This window comes from Rhinoderma darwinii, chromosome 12 (genome assembly GCF_050947455.1).
Source record: "Rhinoderma darwinii isolate aRhiDar2 chromosome 12, aRhiDar2.hap1, whole genome shotgun sequence".
Taxonomy (NCBI): domain Eukaryota; kingdom Metazoa; phylum Chordata; class Amphibia; order Anura; family Rhinodermatidae; genus Rhinoderma; species Rhinoderma darwinii.
Window position 1 is genome coordinate 81,161,317 of NC_134698.1, and position 15,843 is coordinate 81,177,159.

At 46.4% G+C, this 15,843-nt stretch overlaps 1 protein-coding gene across 1 annotated transcript; it reads left to right on the forward strand.

Annotated features, from left to right (window-relative positions):
- Window positions 1-799: 799 nt before the first annotated feature.
- On the forward strand, window positions 800-14,312 carry FBXO33 (F-box protein 33). The gene is made up of 4 exons (XM_075844287.1): window positions 800-1,473; window positions 4,018-4,128; window positions 5,400-6,085; window positions 11,385-14,312. The coding sequence occupies exons 1-4, from the start codon at window positions 1,049-1,051 to the stop codon at window positions 11,654-11,656; spliced, it is 1,494 nt and encodes a 497-aa protein (XP_075700402.1). The 5' UTR covers window positions 800-1,048; the 3' UTR covers window positions 11,657-14,312.
- The last annotated feature ends 1,531 nt before the right edge of the window (window positions 14,313-15,843 follow it).

Genomic DNA, 15,843 nt, shown 5'->3' on the forward strand with positions numbered 1-15,843 from the left:
GGATCAGTAATGTAACGTCTGTACACAGGGACTCAACTTTTTATGTAGATTTGTTTCATATACAAAGTGTAAAATTATATTTTACAATAAGCAACGTTTTTAAAATAGTGAGGAATTGAAACAGATAATAGAAAAACGTTCACACCTTTTAATTTCATTATAGAATAGTTTTTATTAATCATCATGCAGTGAGTTTGTTACATTACATGTAGAATGAGAAATTCAAATAGGAAAATTCGTTATTTTTCCATTGTCCATAGAATATATTTTACCTCTGACTGTTCGGCTTCCAGTTCCACCATAGAAGTAGCAGAACTCAAAATAACTGCAGCGTCCCTGGACCATACCATCCATTTATAGGGTAGCACTGCTGTCACACCCCCTTCCGCTTCCTCCTACTTCCAGCCTCTATCATACCCGGTTCCCCTCGCACAAGAATCCCGCTTATCTGTAAACACTAACTGCGCACCCCTTCGTATACCTTCAAGGTGGTACAATCCAGGCGCGCAGTACCATTGCTTAGACCGGAAGCTACCATCTCTGTGCACGGGTTGGTATTGTCATTGACCCCTGACTGCAAATATAAAAATCAAAACGGCCAATTTTAATTGTCCAGTTACGTCATAAAAGCGGGATGACATTATTAGCAGCGTTCCGATGTAACATAAGTGTGATCACATTTAGCATTTTCAATCAACCCCATCATACATTATAGTACGACCCAGATACGCAATTGCTTCCACTGGAATATACCATTTTGCTGCAGAGGGAGAAAAGTTGTCAGTGAGTAATGACCAATGAGTCTGGGCGGCCATGTCTACTCCGCTGTCTCTTTAGTATCCGCGCTGTCTTTCGCTGTTATCTGTCGGTTTCCGCTTCCCAAGAGAGAGCGCTAGGATTAGTGAGTCCCCCCCGGGATAGTTGCGGTTGGTAGATCCCGCAGCGCAGTGTGAGCTGGTCCCGCCTTTCCTGTCACCTCCGCTTGTTGTTCCCCGGGGTCCGGAGCGGACACTCGGCCTGTGGCGGCGCTCGCTTCCCGGTCTCTTCCATGGCTCTGTGCGGGGATGTGGGAGCCTCGTCCCTCCCCAGCGAGCTCGTCGTGCATATTTTCTCCTTCCTCCCGGCAACAGACCGGCTGCGGGCCTCAGCTGCCTGCTCTCACTGGCGGGAGTGTCTCTTCTACCCGGCGCTGTGGCCGGAGCTGCGCCTGAGTCTCCGGGTGTCCCTGGCTGAACGGCCGCGCCTGGAATTCCTCATGCGGAAATGCGGCTGCTTCGTGCGGGAGCTGCGGGTGGAATTTGCAGCCGAGAATTATCTGTCCAGCTCGGCCGAACCCAGCGGCGCCTCTCCCCCCTCCTGCTCCACACAGGACACCGGGGACGGGGACTCGCAGCCCTCCAGCAGGTGGCAGGAGGTGCTGAGGACGTACCTGGAGCTGGTGCTGTGTGTGCTGAGCAGTGTCCGGGGCAACAGGTGAGTGATAGCTCAGAGCCCCGCCCACAAAGACCCCAATATGTACAGTGCAGAGACCCCCATATATGTATGCACAGTGCAGACCCCCCTATATATGTACAGTGCAGAGACACTCCCTATATGTATGTACAGTGCAGAGACCCCCATATATATATGTACAGTTCAGACCCTATATATATATATATATATATATATATATGTGTGTGTGTACAGTGCAGACCCCCCTATATATGTATGCACAGTGCAGACCCCCCTATATATGTATGCACAGTGCAGACCCCCCTATATATGTACAGTGCAGAGACACTCCCTATATGTATGTACAGTGCAGACCCCCTATATATATATATATATAGGGGTCTGCAGTGTGTGTGTGTGTGTGTATATATATATATATATATATATATATATACACACACACACACACGGGGGGTCTGCACTATACATACATATAGGGGGGGTCTGCACTGTACATATATAGGGGGGTCTGCACTGTGTGTGTGTGTGTGTATATATATAGATGTACAGTGCAGACCCCCCTGTGTGTGTATATATGTGTGTGTACAGTGCAGACTCCCGTATATATATATATCTATATATGTACAGTACAGACCCCCTATATATGTGTACAGTGCAGACCCCTATATATATATATAGATGTACAGTGCAGACCCCCATATATATATATATATATATATATATATGTACAGTGCAGACCCCCTATATATATATATGTACAGTGCAGACCCCTATATATATATGTACAGTGCAGACCCCTATATATATATATATATATATATATATATACAGTGCAGACCCCCTATATATGTGTAAAGTGCAGACCCCCTATATATGTGTAAAGTGCAGACCCCCTATATATGTGTGTAAAGTGCAGACCCCCCTATATATGTGTACAGTGCAGACCCCTATATATATATATATATATATATATATATATACATACACACACAGAGCAGACCCCCCCCCCCGTATATATATGTACAGTGCACAAACCCCCCCCCCATATATATATATACATTTACAGTGCAGAGACCCCCCATATATATACACAGTGCAGTGACCCCCCCCCCCCCCCCATATATATGTATATGCGCAGGGTCCTATCCCCCTTCCCTAAGACTGTACAGGGGACCCCAATATCACCACTGCTCAGCCTTGTATCCCCTGTACAGTCCTCACATTATTTACAGTCCTCATTCTGTGATTCCCCAGCATCACAGTAAAACTCCCAACTTCCGTGTGCCCGGTTCTTACAGTTTAGTGCCCCCTCCCCATTGACAACATCCCCTCCTGTGTTTATTATTCAGGGCCCTCCCCATTGGTTTTCTGTACAGCGCCCCCTGCCGCATTGGATGTCTTGTTTATCGTGCAGCAGTGGGGTCTATTTCCACTACGGGGGGTGGGGAATAGAGTACAATGTCGCGGCCATATACCTGGTGCCCGGGCGTACTTTCTGTAAGTTATGACCCCAGACCTGCTGTTTACTGTGCAATGAGGGGCCCTTTGAGCCCACGCCTCTGTCCCCTAGTGATCTGCCCCATGTTGACCCCTAGGACACGGTCTCCCTGCTGCAGCGTGGTTCTCCAGAGGCAGAGGTCACATGATGTATGAGGTCACTGCTGCGTCTATAGCGCCTCCAGCTGGCACGCGTACAGGGGACGTCACAGACGCAGTGGTCATATAAGTGTTTACATGTCCCGTCGTTGTCGTTCCCCCCCCCCATCCTGCTGCCCATGTCTATGGCCATTTGACAATCCGGCGTCTATCAGATCCTATTGATTCCGGATTACAGATATGCCGTTTTCTAGTCTTTCGTTTTAGTCCTGGTGACTCTTCTTTTGCAGCGAGAGATGATACAAACACGTCTCCCTAGCGACACCCGGGACACAGAGCCGCGTTTCATCATCTTCGCCCCATGTGATCGTACACATGGCGACGTTGGAGCGGCCACTTAGGGAATCTGCTGCTTACAGGGAGTCTGCGATTTGCTGGTGGAGCTCGGTCGCTGTTTATTGTTTGTGATGAGGCAGATAATACAGAAGCGTCTGCGGTGACGGCCGGAGGATGAGAGTCCCGGAGCATCGGTTATAGGAGATGTAGGGCTCAGCCATGACGTCATTCACAGGGAATAGTCAGGGGGCGCGTTACATAGTGTATATAATGTGAGCGCTCCACTGATTCCTGCAGACATTGTAATAAAAAGTATCCACTACTGCCCTGCCAGGACCTTCCACCTCAGTGACATCACCACAGAACTACCGTTCCCAGTACTCGGGGGGGGGGGGGCATGGCCATTTTTAAATCATACTGGGTCGGCTCTCCTTGTCCCTCTGTCCATTTTTTAATGCAACCAATATGAAACGAGGGGCATGAGAACAAGCGGACACTCATGATGATTGGCCGGTGCAGGAGGAGGGAGGGAACTCCAGGAAATGTGCGGACGTCATCACACAGGGTTGTGGGCTTGGGAAACCCTCATACTAAACCCTATAAAACTAATCTTGACTTCTTTCTTTCTTCCAGGAATCTCCAGAAGTTGAGTCTTTTTGGGGACATCAGTATTCTGCAACAAAACGGCACCATAACGAGCACCTACCTAAACAAAGTGGATCCGGGCGGCAAAAAGATGCTGCAGTAAGTCGTCCTATGTGGCGTTTACTTATATTTATCTATTTTATTACTGTCCAATCAGAACCAGTGTCTTAAGAAAGTTCTATAACCTGATGCCCAATCTCCCATAATCCACTGCAGCAGCCACATACCGCTGCATTGGGTTTACTGACGTTCCTTATTGCAGCGGTTTACAGCTATTGCGGAACTACAACTCCCAGCATGTCCTGACAATGGGTGCTTCCTCCCCATTAAGGTTTTCACAATACCAGAATTTGGACTTTGATACCAATACTTTGTGTAGTGTTGCGATTCTCGATACCGAAACGATACTTTACCAACAATAATATATTTTTAAAAAGTTCTTCCGTTTTCTGATGAGGCGCGATCAATGCTGAACCTCCCTGTGCCTCACATTAATAGTAATTAACCCCATCATGTACCTCAGTCATAATGGACAACATTGGGTTAATGTGTGCGGTACATGATGGGGTTAATCACTATTAATGTCAGGCACAGGGAGGTTCAGAATTCTTCGCGCCTCACATTAATAAGAGAAAGAAAGTCGTAATTTTTTTTTTACAGTGTAAATATCATAAATTAAGCTATAAATGTGGTGTTACGGTCGCGACTATTCCGAATTTGTATATTTTATGTATTTAGACTTTTTTATTTGAATGTTTATTGGAAATTATGTGTTTTGATTTTGTTGTTTTTATTTATTTTTTTTTACTTTATTTTGATATTACACAGGCAGCTGTTACCTCAGTATGTCCTAACAGGAAATCTGGTCAGGCAGCCCTGGGGTCCCCCAATGGACCCTGGGCTGTCTGCCCATATATGGCATGTACCTCACAGGGATTCCCTGTGACACAATCCAAAAGGCATCGCCCCCCTCCCTTCTCATTTTCCCCTTAAATGTTGGGGTCAGCGGCGGAGATCAGAGGTTTCTCTGATCTCCGCCGTTAGAGTGGGGCTGTGTTATACATCCCTTGCCCCGCTCCTGACGAGTTTGCGCACGGTCAGCATGTGGCGATGCGGCCGATGCTGCATTATTGAGCGGCGGCACCGAAGACCAAACATAAGGGTATTTTGCAGTGTGCCCGCCATGTTCTGTCCTCAGTGACGGTACAGCGCTGGCCGCATCACCTCATGCTGACCACACGCACACTCTTCTCACTTGACACATTCATGTATTACAATACATTTTCCGGTCATTTTTAGAGGGGGGGGTCTAGGCGGTGCATTTATCTGTTTTGCAAAACCCGTGCACTTATATAAGTCTCTCTCTGCAGGATCCAGCAGTTGTTTGAGGAGATCCTGGCAAACAGCCGGCAGCTGAAGTGGCTCTCCTGCGGGTTTATGCTGGAGATCGTGACGCCGACCTCTCTGGCGTCCTTGTCTAATCCAGTGGCCAATACCATCGAGCACCTGAGCTTACTGGACAACCACACGTCCGCCAGCACCACCCTGGTGACGGCCATCGAGTTGGAGCGGTTCGTCAACCTGCGCTCCTTGGCGCTGGACTTCTGCGACTTCACGGCAGAAATGACGCGGGTGTTGGCGAACAATAACCACGTGCCTTTGCATCGACTCTCTCTCCTGGTCCACAACACGTCCCTCAAGAGCAAAACCCTGGACAAGATGCCGGAGGACGAGGACTGGAAAGCCTTGACGCGGAACAGCGCAAACCTTCGGGTTTACATGATGGCGTTTGACGTGAAGAGCGACGACATGCTGCGAATACTCAAGCCCGGCATACCGCTGGAGAGGATTCACTTTGACAGCTATATCACGTGCGTGTCCGGGGCGGTGGTGGACCTCATCTCCAGGCAGTACGACACATTCCTCACGCATTTCATCCTCATGAATGACGTCAACGACATGTCTGGCTTTCCAGATCTCAGTGACAATAGGAACGAAGACCCTTTGGTTCTCTTGGCTTGGAGGTGCATGAGGCTGTCGCTGCTGGCTATCCATGGTAAGGAGCATTGTGGGAACACTGGCGAATTGTATGTGCTGAAACTACCAGAAATAGACAACGTTGTGCGAGTTGTCTCAAGATTAAAAGTTTATCTCATAACCAGCTGATTACGTGCTGATCGGTGGGGGTCCGACTGCTGGAACCCCCACCGATCACGAGAACAGGAGTCCCGTTCCTGCGATTGAATGGAGCGGAAGGCCTTCTGCTACATTAATTCTTTGACTCTGCCAGAAATAGCTGCTCGCTGTACTCTATCATAGTCAGTGAATGGAGTGGCGTTGTGCATGCGTGACCTGCCGCTCTGTTCATTCGGGGGATCCGGTTTAGAAAAACTCCAAAGTCCTATTGGTTGAAATAGTGAGCGGCTACAAAGAGCGTCTCTCACTCTGGAGGACTCGGCTCATCCATGCATTACACAGATCGGCTATTGATTTCAATGGCAAAGAAGTAATGCTTTATTTGTCCTGTGGTGGCGCTGCAGGCAAATTGATCACTTGCTGCAAGGTTTAAAGGGGTTTTCCCATCTTGTAAAGTGATGGTAAATTGTTAGGATCTGCCAACGCTTTATGATCGGCGGGAATCCAACCTCCACATCCTGAGAGCGAAGAAGCTGGGGCCCCTTTATTCTCAGGATTGGATTGGTCAGACCCCCACTTATTAGTGATGGCAGATTTCAGCAATTTACCACGCTTTATAACATGGGAATACCCCATTTAGCAGATTACAGTTGATCTCTCGGGGTCTCCGCAGCAGGGAAGGCCAATAGGATAACACTAGCAGCGGGGGAGGGGGTCGTGCTGTATATGTGATATATAATTATTTCGATATTAGAATAAATATCATCTTTATCTACAGCAAAATACTTTTAATATGGCATTGATGATACCTGACCGCTGCCGGATTATCAGATCTTCTGGATTATCAGAATAGTCCCTGGAGCTCACTTGTTGGGCTAGAGAAGCTTCCAGAAGAGCAGTAGCCCAAAATAAAACCACAAAATCTGTTGCCGTCACTCTCGCCATTGGTCGCCTCGGCTCCCGGCGTCATTTCACGTTCTATTGCAGGTCTGTGCTGAATTTTCAGACTTTCTGGATTAAAGGAATTTTACTTGTATTAGACTATATTACTGAAATTAAAGGGGTATTCCCCAAATCATAATTAATCACCTACCCACAGGATCGGTCGTGATCTGATCGTTTCATTGTAGTAATACATTCCTGGTTATCTAATAAATTACAGATCCCTCTCTATAAATACATCCTTGTATGTAATATACAATCTGGCATCTGATAGTCCAGCACAGGACTGCAATTTACCAAAAGTATGTGACTCATTGAGACGGACGAGAGGCTGTTTCTCATCCCCACTGTACTGTGGGCTCCCGGTGAAGATTTTTAAACGGGGTTTTCCAGGACTTTAATATTGATGGCCATCAATATAAGATAGGGGGAGGGGGGGGGGTCTCCATTCCGGCACCCGCGCCTTGATCTGCTGACTGAAGGGGCCACTGTGTTCCAGCGAGTGCAACATCTTCCTTGTTTACCAGACACAGCGCCATACATCTGGTAGTGGCCGTGCCTGGTACTGCAGCTCAAGTGAATGGGGAACTTTTGCATCTTTTTCCCATTGCTCAAGCAGGGGACGGTCGAGTCGCCTATAAAACTATTGTAAAGGTGTCAGTCACGTGATCCATCTCTGTGCTGCTGATTGGCTGAACAGAGAGTTTACTTGCTTAACCCGTTAGTGACCGCCCATTAGTATTTTTACAGCGGCCACTAACGGGCTTTATTCCGATGCAGTAGCCTTTTTTACGGCGCTGCATCGGAATAAGTAAACAAAGCAGCGAGCCGTTAAATCTTCCTGCTCATCTAACTCCGGGAGCTGAGGGCTGGGAGCAGACCTAATTTAACGGGCGGCATCGATATCCGTATCGATCCTGCTCGCTTAACCCCTCATATACGCCGCTCAATAGCGATCGCCGCGTCTGAGCAATTGTGGATGGAGGGGGCGCCTACTGGCACACTGCTATTCTATCGCAGGGTGGCGGTGTCTTCTATGACATCCGGGGGCCTAACAGGCCCCCAGGTCTGTCTCTAGGTGATGCCTGTTAGCAGATGCCTGTCCGTTTTATACTGATGGGCTGTAATACAGCACAGGAGTATCGCAGTGTATTATAAAAGCAATCAGGTGATCGCACAGTGAAGTCCCCTAGTGGGACCCATAAAGGAAAAATAAAGTTTAATAAAAGTTTTTATATTAAATAAATACAAATTCAAAGTAAAAAAAAAAAATAAACTCCACTTTTTCCCCTTCCAAAATGCTTTATCATGAAAAAAAAAAAAGTTACTCATATTTGGTATCGCCGCGTCCGTAACGACCCCAACTATAAAGTTAGTACATTATTTAACCCGCAGGGTGAACGCCGTAAAAAATAATGCAAGAATTGCTGTTTTCTGTGAATTCTGCCTTCAAAGAAAATGTGCTATAAAAGGTGATCAAAAAGTAGCATGTCTTCCGAAATATTACCAGCTACATGTCATCCCGCAAAAAAAATCCCCCACACGGCTTCATCGGCGGAAAAATTAAAAAAATACGGCAACACGAAAACAAATAATTTTTGGGAAAAAAGTGTTTACTGCGCAAAAGTAGTAAAACATAAGAAAACTCTATAAATTTGGTATCGCCGCAATCGTAACGACCCGCTGAATAAAGTTATTGTGTTATTTATACAACACAGTAAACGGCGTAAATCTAGGACGCAAAAAAGGGGCGAAATTGCTGGTTTGGTTTTTTTTACTATTCCCCCCTTTCCCCAACAACAAAAAAGTTAAGGCAATCAATAAATGATTTGTTCCCCAAAATAGTGCTATTAAAAAATACAACTTGTCCCGCAAAAAACAAGACCTTAAACAGCTGCGTCGACGCAAAAAAATAAAAAAAAAGTTACAGCTTTTTTGAAAATCGCAAAAAATCGCCTGGTCACTAAGGGGTTAAGGTTAGGACTTTGCGGCTGCCCCTCCTCTGAGTAGCATTATGGTTGGGGCTCCCCTTATAGATGACATAATATAAAGTTACTGTGGAAATCGGCCCCCTCCGGTCTATAGGATCCTGCTCGAGACTAAGATGCCGGTGTTCGTTGTGATACCGCAATTTGACACTGATCGTTCTTTTCACACGCGTTTTAATTTTTTTTTATCCTTTAAAACATGTTCCTGTCCTATACTAATACATTGTAACAAATCCTCAGCTGAGTTTTTCAGCATCTAGAGATGAACTAGCAGAGTTCTTTAAATTGATTTGAAACCAAGTCCATTAGAAGATGCAGCGCTCTCTATTATACAATTCTGTTTATAGGGGTATTTGCCCCTTATCTACAGGATATGCCTGATGGGTGAGGGTCCCATCTCCGGAGGTCGGGGGTCTGGTGACGCATTCTCTCTATATGTATAGTTGGCCGCACTTCTGTATGACCTTCTATATTGAAGTCTATGGGAGCTACGGAAAGAGTCGGCCGCTGCTTTTAGGGCTTTTCCTGCGCGCTCTGTAAGGTGGACACTTGGCGTCCACCTTACAGAGCCGATCCAGTGCTCCCCCCCCCTCCCCCCACGTGGTCTCTATTTGCGGAGATATTCTAGGGTGCTTGGGTTTTGTGCACTCCCCTCTCAGGAGGATATATACAGTTATTTCTAATTGCTCCAGTGGGTTCATCGCTCTTGGGCTGAGTTCACACGGGACGGATACGCTGCGTAAAAGCACGCAACGTATCCGTCCTGTGCGCCGCAGGAAATTCCGGGCGGTAAACCGCACCAAACTGTGGTGGAGTTTTTTGCCCGGAATGTCCACTGTTAGCAGAGCGGACGTTTCATCCCATGTGATTGGTTGCAGCCTGTGATTGATTGGTTGCAGCTGTCACATTGGATGAAACGTCCTCCCAGGAGGAAACGCAGACTTCTGGGTAAGTATCAGATTTTTTTTTTTATAGGGTTGCGTTTTTTGCTGCAGAATCGCTGCGAACCCACCGCAAAAAACGCAACAACTGCTCTTTGTTGTGGGATTGAGCTCCCCGTTCAATGGGGAAAACCCGAAACAAATAAGCAGCGATTCCGCAAATACAATTGACGTGCTGCGGAGTAAAACTCCGCACCGCCGGTCAAGTTCTGAGCGTTTTTTTCTGAGCGAACTGCGTTGCGGAAAAATCCGCAGTATTTACGCTACGTGTGAACTCGGCCTTACGGGGAAATCTAGAGAATGTCCTGTTCTCCATTCAGTTTGTTCCAGTCTGGAGCATACGGGGTTAATGACATAAGCGTTCCCTGTGTTGTGTGCGGTGGGAATGGTCGTCGCTGCGGTATCCGGAGGACACAATGAAGCTGCTCCGGGGTCATCGTCAGCACATTCTGAACGGGGTCAGAGGATAAAACGCTGCGTCGGTGTCTGACATTCGCGGCTCGTGCAGAAGTCTTTGTACCCGGCTCTACAATGAATGGGATGGGGCAGAATATTTCCCATTATGGGGTTTCTATCCTGTCGATGCTGCACCTGCTCTGCTGGAAGTTCATGGCTTCTGTAAGGCGGGGGCCACAATGTGACGCCGGGGTGGGGGGGGCCCGGGATGTTATCACATAGCTGATACATCCCACCCTACACCCTATAATGAGGCTGAAACATGATGTTCATGGAGCAATGCAGTGTGGGTAGGAAAACCTGAAACCCACATTGGAGAAAAGGCCTGGCACAAAAAGTCCCCTCTGTGCAAGTATGGCCGATCCCTCCTATAATAGAAATCGTCATATCCCTGTACTGCCCCCGCAGGCGAAATGTAGTATTGCATGCTTCAGTTATGTGGCTGTCTGTAATACATGGATGGGCCTGGTCCGCCAGTGTGAGAGCTGCTGTCTGTTCACAGCACTGACTCGTAGAGGGTGGTCCTGAGCGGAGGACCCCCTCCTGTGCCGTAATAGGACGCCATGGAAATATTGAGAGGGCTTTGTCGAGATGAGAAACCCCCTTAAATGTGTTATGTAAAGTTCTGCAACTTTCTAATGTACTTTGTTTAAATTTCTCATCATTTACAAGATCTCTGCTTCCTGTCAGTGAATGAGAATATTGTTTACATCCAGAAGCTAAAAAAAAAGTGTCCTGATCTCTCTTGCCACACTGCAAGAGGGAGCTGCAAAAACATCCGGGATATTCCCAAATCCTGCCCATGTGATCCCAGTAGTAACGTTCGTTTTTCTTGTTGATGCCGTCAGTTTGTGCCCCTGTAATAACCTCGTCTACGCTCTTTCTCTCATAGGTTACACCCTCTGGGCCCACAACCTGATCGCGATCGCCCGTCTCCGAGGGCCCGACCTAAAAGTCCTGGAAGTGACAGAAGAAAGCATAGACTTTGACCAAAGCGAGCTGGCCGACCAGGATGTGGACCCGGTGCACAACCTCATAGAGCAGGTGTCCATCGGGCTGGCCCGGCCCTGGCGCGCCGTCATGGACATCGAATTGCTCAGCGTCTTCACTGAACCGGCCCGCCACTTTTACCGAGAGATGCAAAACTTCAGTGAAGGCATTTAATTATTTTTTTCTCCCCCCCCCCCCCCCTCCCCCTTGTGGTTACAATATGCAAATAGGGTCTTTATCATGTTTCCTCGGTAGTGAGTTAACCCTTTGTGCTGTGTTTAATCAGTATTAGCGCTATAGAAACATTGTACGTGTTTATCTACTTTATCAAACTAAGGAACGTCAGGTCTTGGTTCAGAAGCTGAAAGTGACGCCGTTGAGGGTCTTTTCACGGTTAAAAGCGATTCTGGAGCTCGGCGGGTCATGGGCGGAGAGTCGAAAACTTCCCAGATCTGAGGAACCTTCCACTACCTGCACCGGAAAAAACGCGCGAGTAACGACGAACAGGAGCACTTACCGCAGAAACTTTTTGTGCAGACCAACGTCTTTTAACTTTTTTTTTGTTTTTTTTTTTCTCCCTTCTACATAGACGACTTTTGCCTTTGCATGAACTCCATTGTGGGGCCTGTGTATGGAAACTGGTGACTGGCCAAAGGGCATTTACCCCCCTGAGGTCAAAAACTCCCTGGTCAATAGAAGTCTTTGAGTCGTTGTAACTTCTAACAAGTTAACAGAAGACGACTCCAGGATACGCGGGGGAATTTATTGATTTTAGGGGAAATGCCCTTTAAAGGGTAACTAAACTTTAAGAAAAAAAAAAAAACTTTTGACATCTTGGCACGGAGACCCCCACCGATCGCTAAAACAAAGTTTCTGATCGTCCTTCCGTGGAAAACCGAGCCAGCGGTGTACGAGGTCATAGACTTTCTATTGAGCCCGTACGCCGCTCCGATGAAAGTCGATCGGAAAGAAAGCGGCACAGAGCTCAGCCGGGCCCTTCTGCTGCTTCGTTTTAGCGATCGGTGGGGTTCTCCGCACACGGACCCTCACCAATCAAAACTTCTGACATGTCAAAAGTCTTTTTTTAATAAAGTAAAGTTACCCTTTAAGACTTTTTTTGTTTTTTTGGTATCGTGTACCATTTTTATATTTCTACGCCAGCGATTCTGTATACAATGTGCGCTGATCGTATTTCGAATTGAGATTGTGCGTAGTAAGGGAAATCTCGGCGTGGCTGATAAGTCAATTTACGGAAAGCCAGAAACTAGGCGACTGCTATAGGCCCGCAATTGAGGCGGGAGATAGGTCACATGATTTTTTTTTTCCTTCTGTCCCCTTTTGGATCACGCAGTATAGTTGTTTGTTTTTTTTGCCCCACTGGGAGCAGTCACGCTCCAAAAAAAATGGGCTCATGCCGGGCGATCGCTGTGATCTCCATCATATCCGCGCCCCAGTTGTCAAAAGCCGCTAACTGCAACTGTTACATGGCCGGGGGTGTCGCTGTTATTGCGCGTCGGCGCCCTGGTGCGAGCCTTTGTTTTTAGTTTTTTCGAATTTGCTGATATCAATAACTTTATTTGTCGTTTTTGATTGTTCCATCGGGGTTCCTACTTTTTTTTTTTTTTTTTTTTTTTTTTTTATTATTTTTATAATTTTTTTGAAATATCTAATGCAACCAATCAGAATTCAATGTTAGACGCTCGTGAGCTTTTAGTCGTGAGATACCCGACAAGTCACTGGATTTTCTCTGTCAGCGCCTGTTTCAGCTGCCAAAGAATAGATTCAAAACATAAAAACTTTAAAAGAAGTGCCCACATCCTGGCAGGAGGGGAGGGGGGGGGCGGGCTGCGCCGGCTTCAAGGGAGGCGCCGGCCGAGACACTGCTAGATTGTAATATAAAAAAGGTCGGGTTTCGACCTGCGGTACGCAGCTGTGCTGTGGTTCAGTGCGAACAACGCCTCAGAATTCTTAAAGAAACACACACCTGTTTTCACTGTGACTAGCGAATGTAAAAACGAGAAGAGATATCGCTGGTTTAAGCTGCTATCACGCGTTACTATGAAGAAAACATTCCATGACGTTTGTTTTAATATCTCGTTCTATCCGAGAGGCTTTAAAAGCCGACTTTATCTCGTTTCAGGGCAACCGCGGTACGGACGTGGTCTCTGTGAGACTTCCATCTGACCCCAGTTTTAAGTGGTACGAATGTTGTGCATTTAACGATTTAAAAGAAAACAAATATATATATATGGACAGTCTGCAATAATGAAACAATAGCCGAGCGTACGCCACGGCCGACGAAGTGTGGGGGAGGGTGTCCAGCAGAGCTGACCGCACCCGGGCCGCGACTTCGAGAATCCGATGATCTATGTTCACAGATGTCCGGATGCGAATTCTATTTATGGAAATATATTAAGAAAAAAAAAAAAAAGTTTCTATGTGTTTTACAAATGGTTTTACCATCTTATATTTAAAGACGCTGCTGCTCTCGGACAGGTGTGCGCTGTTTATTTTTTTTTCGTCTCCAGCGAGCACATACCATGCGGATGATTTTATATGATGTACATCAGTGTAGAGGGTCCACTGGCACGCTGTGTGGGGGGGAGGGCGGGGCGGGAAACAACATACATGCCAGATGTGGTGGTTACGATGGCGGCGGTGGTATTTTATCAACGAGGTCAGAATAAAACGGGGGAAACTAATTCAGGAATTCCTGACAGGCGAATAAAAAAAAAGAGGAAACAGCCGAATGTTAGCGACGACTGATGTTGTTTGGTTTATGTTCAATGTATATTCTTTTAATCGATGAATAAAGAATTCAAATACTGCAGCGGCCTGGACTGGTTTTTCCCTTTTTTTTGTTTTGGTTTTGATTGCCCTTTTTGGGTTCATAGAAGTTGCCATTTGAAGGGGTTGTACAGGCTTAGTCCTTGGGTTGTGTCTGGTATTGCAGAAAAGGGCTGCGCTGCAATACCACATTTAGCCTGTGGACAGCTGTGGTGCTGTTTTTGCAAACAAGTTTATACAGTTCTAAACTAGGTGTTAAATTCCATATGTAGTGAGCTCCCCCTAGTGGTGACTCCACCGTAACCGATCACCCCAGAGCTTCTGCATAATGGAGAGGAACCTAATCTGAGCTGTAGTCTGTCCCCCATAACTTGCACACTCGGCTTAGGATTTTTGAGAAATCGTGGCAAAACACAGCGTTATTGTCCTGCAAATTTGCAAAGAAAAAAAAACGCAATGTGACGTCAACGTGTGAATAGAGCCTTACGGTTCTTTACATTTAGTGTTCGATAAATGTTCAATGAGGTTATCACTCATTCCGGCTTTTAAGTTAATGGGTACCCACCATGCCAAAGTCGTGGAGGATGAGGAATAAAAAAATTAAAATCCTGTTTACAACAATGTATCATCTGTCCTCTGTGATGAGGTTATGCAAACAGCTGAGGATTTGATACAATGTATCAGCGCAGGCAGTTCTGTCAGCTAATCACAGCAGCACCACAAGTCTCTACCTACATTGTAACCGCATCGGTCATGTGAGCATGTGTTAGAAGGGGTTTCCAGACTAAGTAAACAAGGCTTCCATTCACTGACAGCAAGCAAAGATCTTGAGAAAGGAAAGGAATGAATCCAAGTATATTAGAAAGTTGGAGAACTTTTTATTATATAATAATTTATTCAGAATTACTACTTTTCGTATTGTAAAATTCAGTGTGAACTGATGTTTTTCAAAAGTTCCAGATTAAGTTTTTACCGGATCCAGATCCTCCCCTCCATCAACTGGACGTCTGCCGCCGCTCAGGACTTCCTACAGGTAGGAGCTCTGCTGTGGAGCCCCTTAAAATTGACTCCACCTTTTTTAATTAACATCGACTCTATAGTCAAATGTAAAAGCCAACATCTGTGTCATATGACGTCATTGCCTTTTTTATGATTTCACTTTTTGATTAACTTAGAAACCATCAGCAAGTAGGCGAGCTGCTGCTGATCCTTCTATGGCTTGACTTTTATTCTTAGTCTTCATACGGCTTGTGTATCTGCACCCTGTAGCTCGTCTCAGTAGCACGTGAACCTTCAGATATTCTGACTATTTTCTTTTAATAATTGCACTGGGTATTCATGGGTTAATGACCTGGACCTTCGCCTTCGTTCAGATGGCCCTAATGCAACCGCATATTAACATTCATATTACAGCCGCAAGTTCTGGACCGAGCGTAGCTCTACGACCCGAACTAACCGCATCCATAGATCCACGAAACCCACAGTCGGGCTGGGAATTGCATCCGCGTTAAGGACATCTGAATTAGGCCTTAGAGAGTTGAGTCAATCAGACCCACAGCCAAGTCAAAACAGAA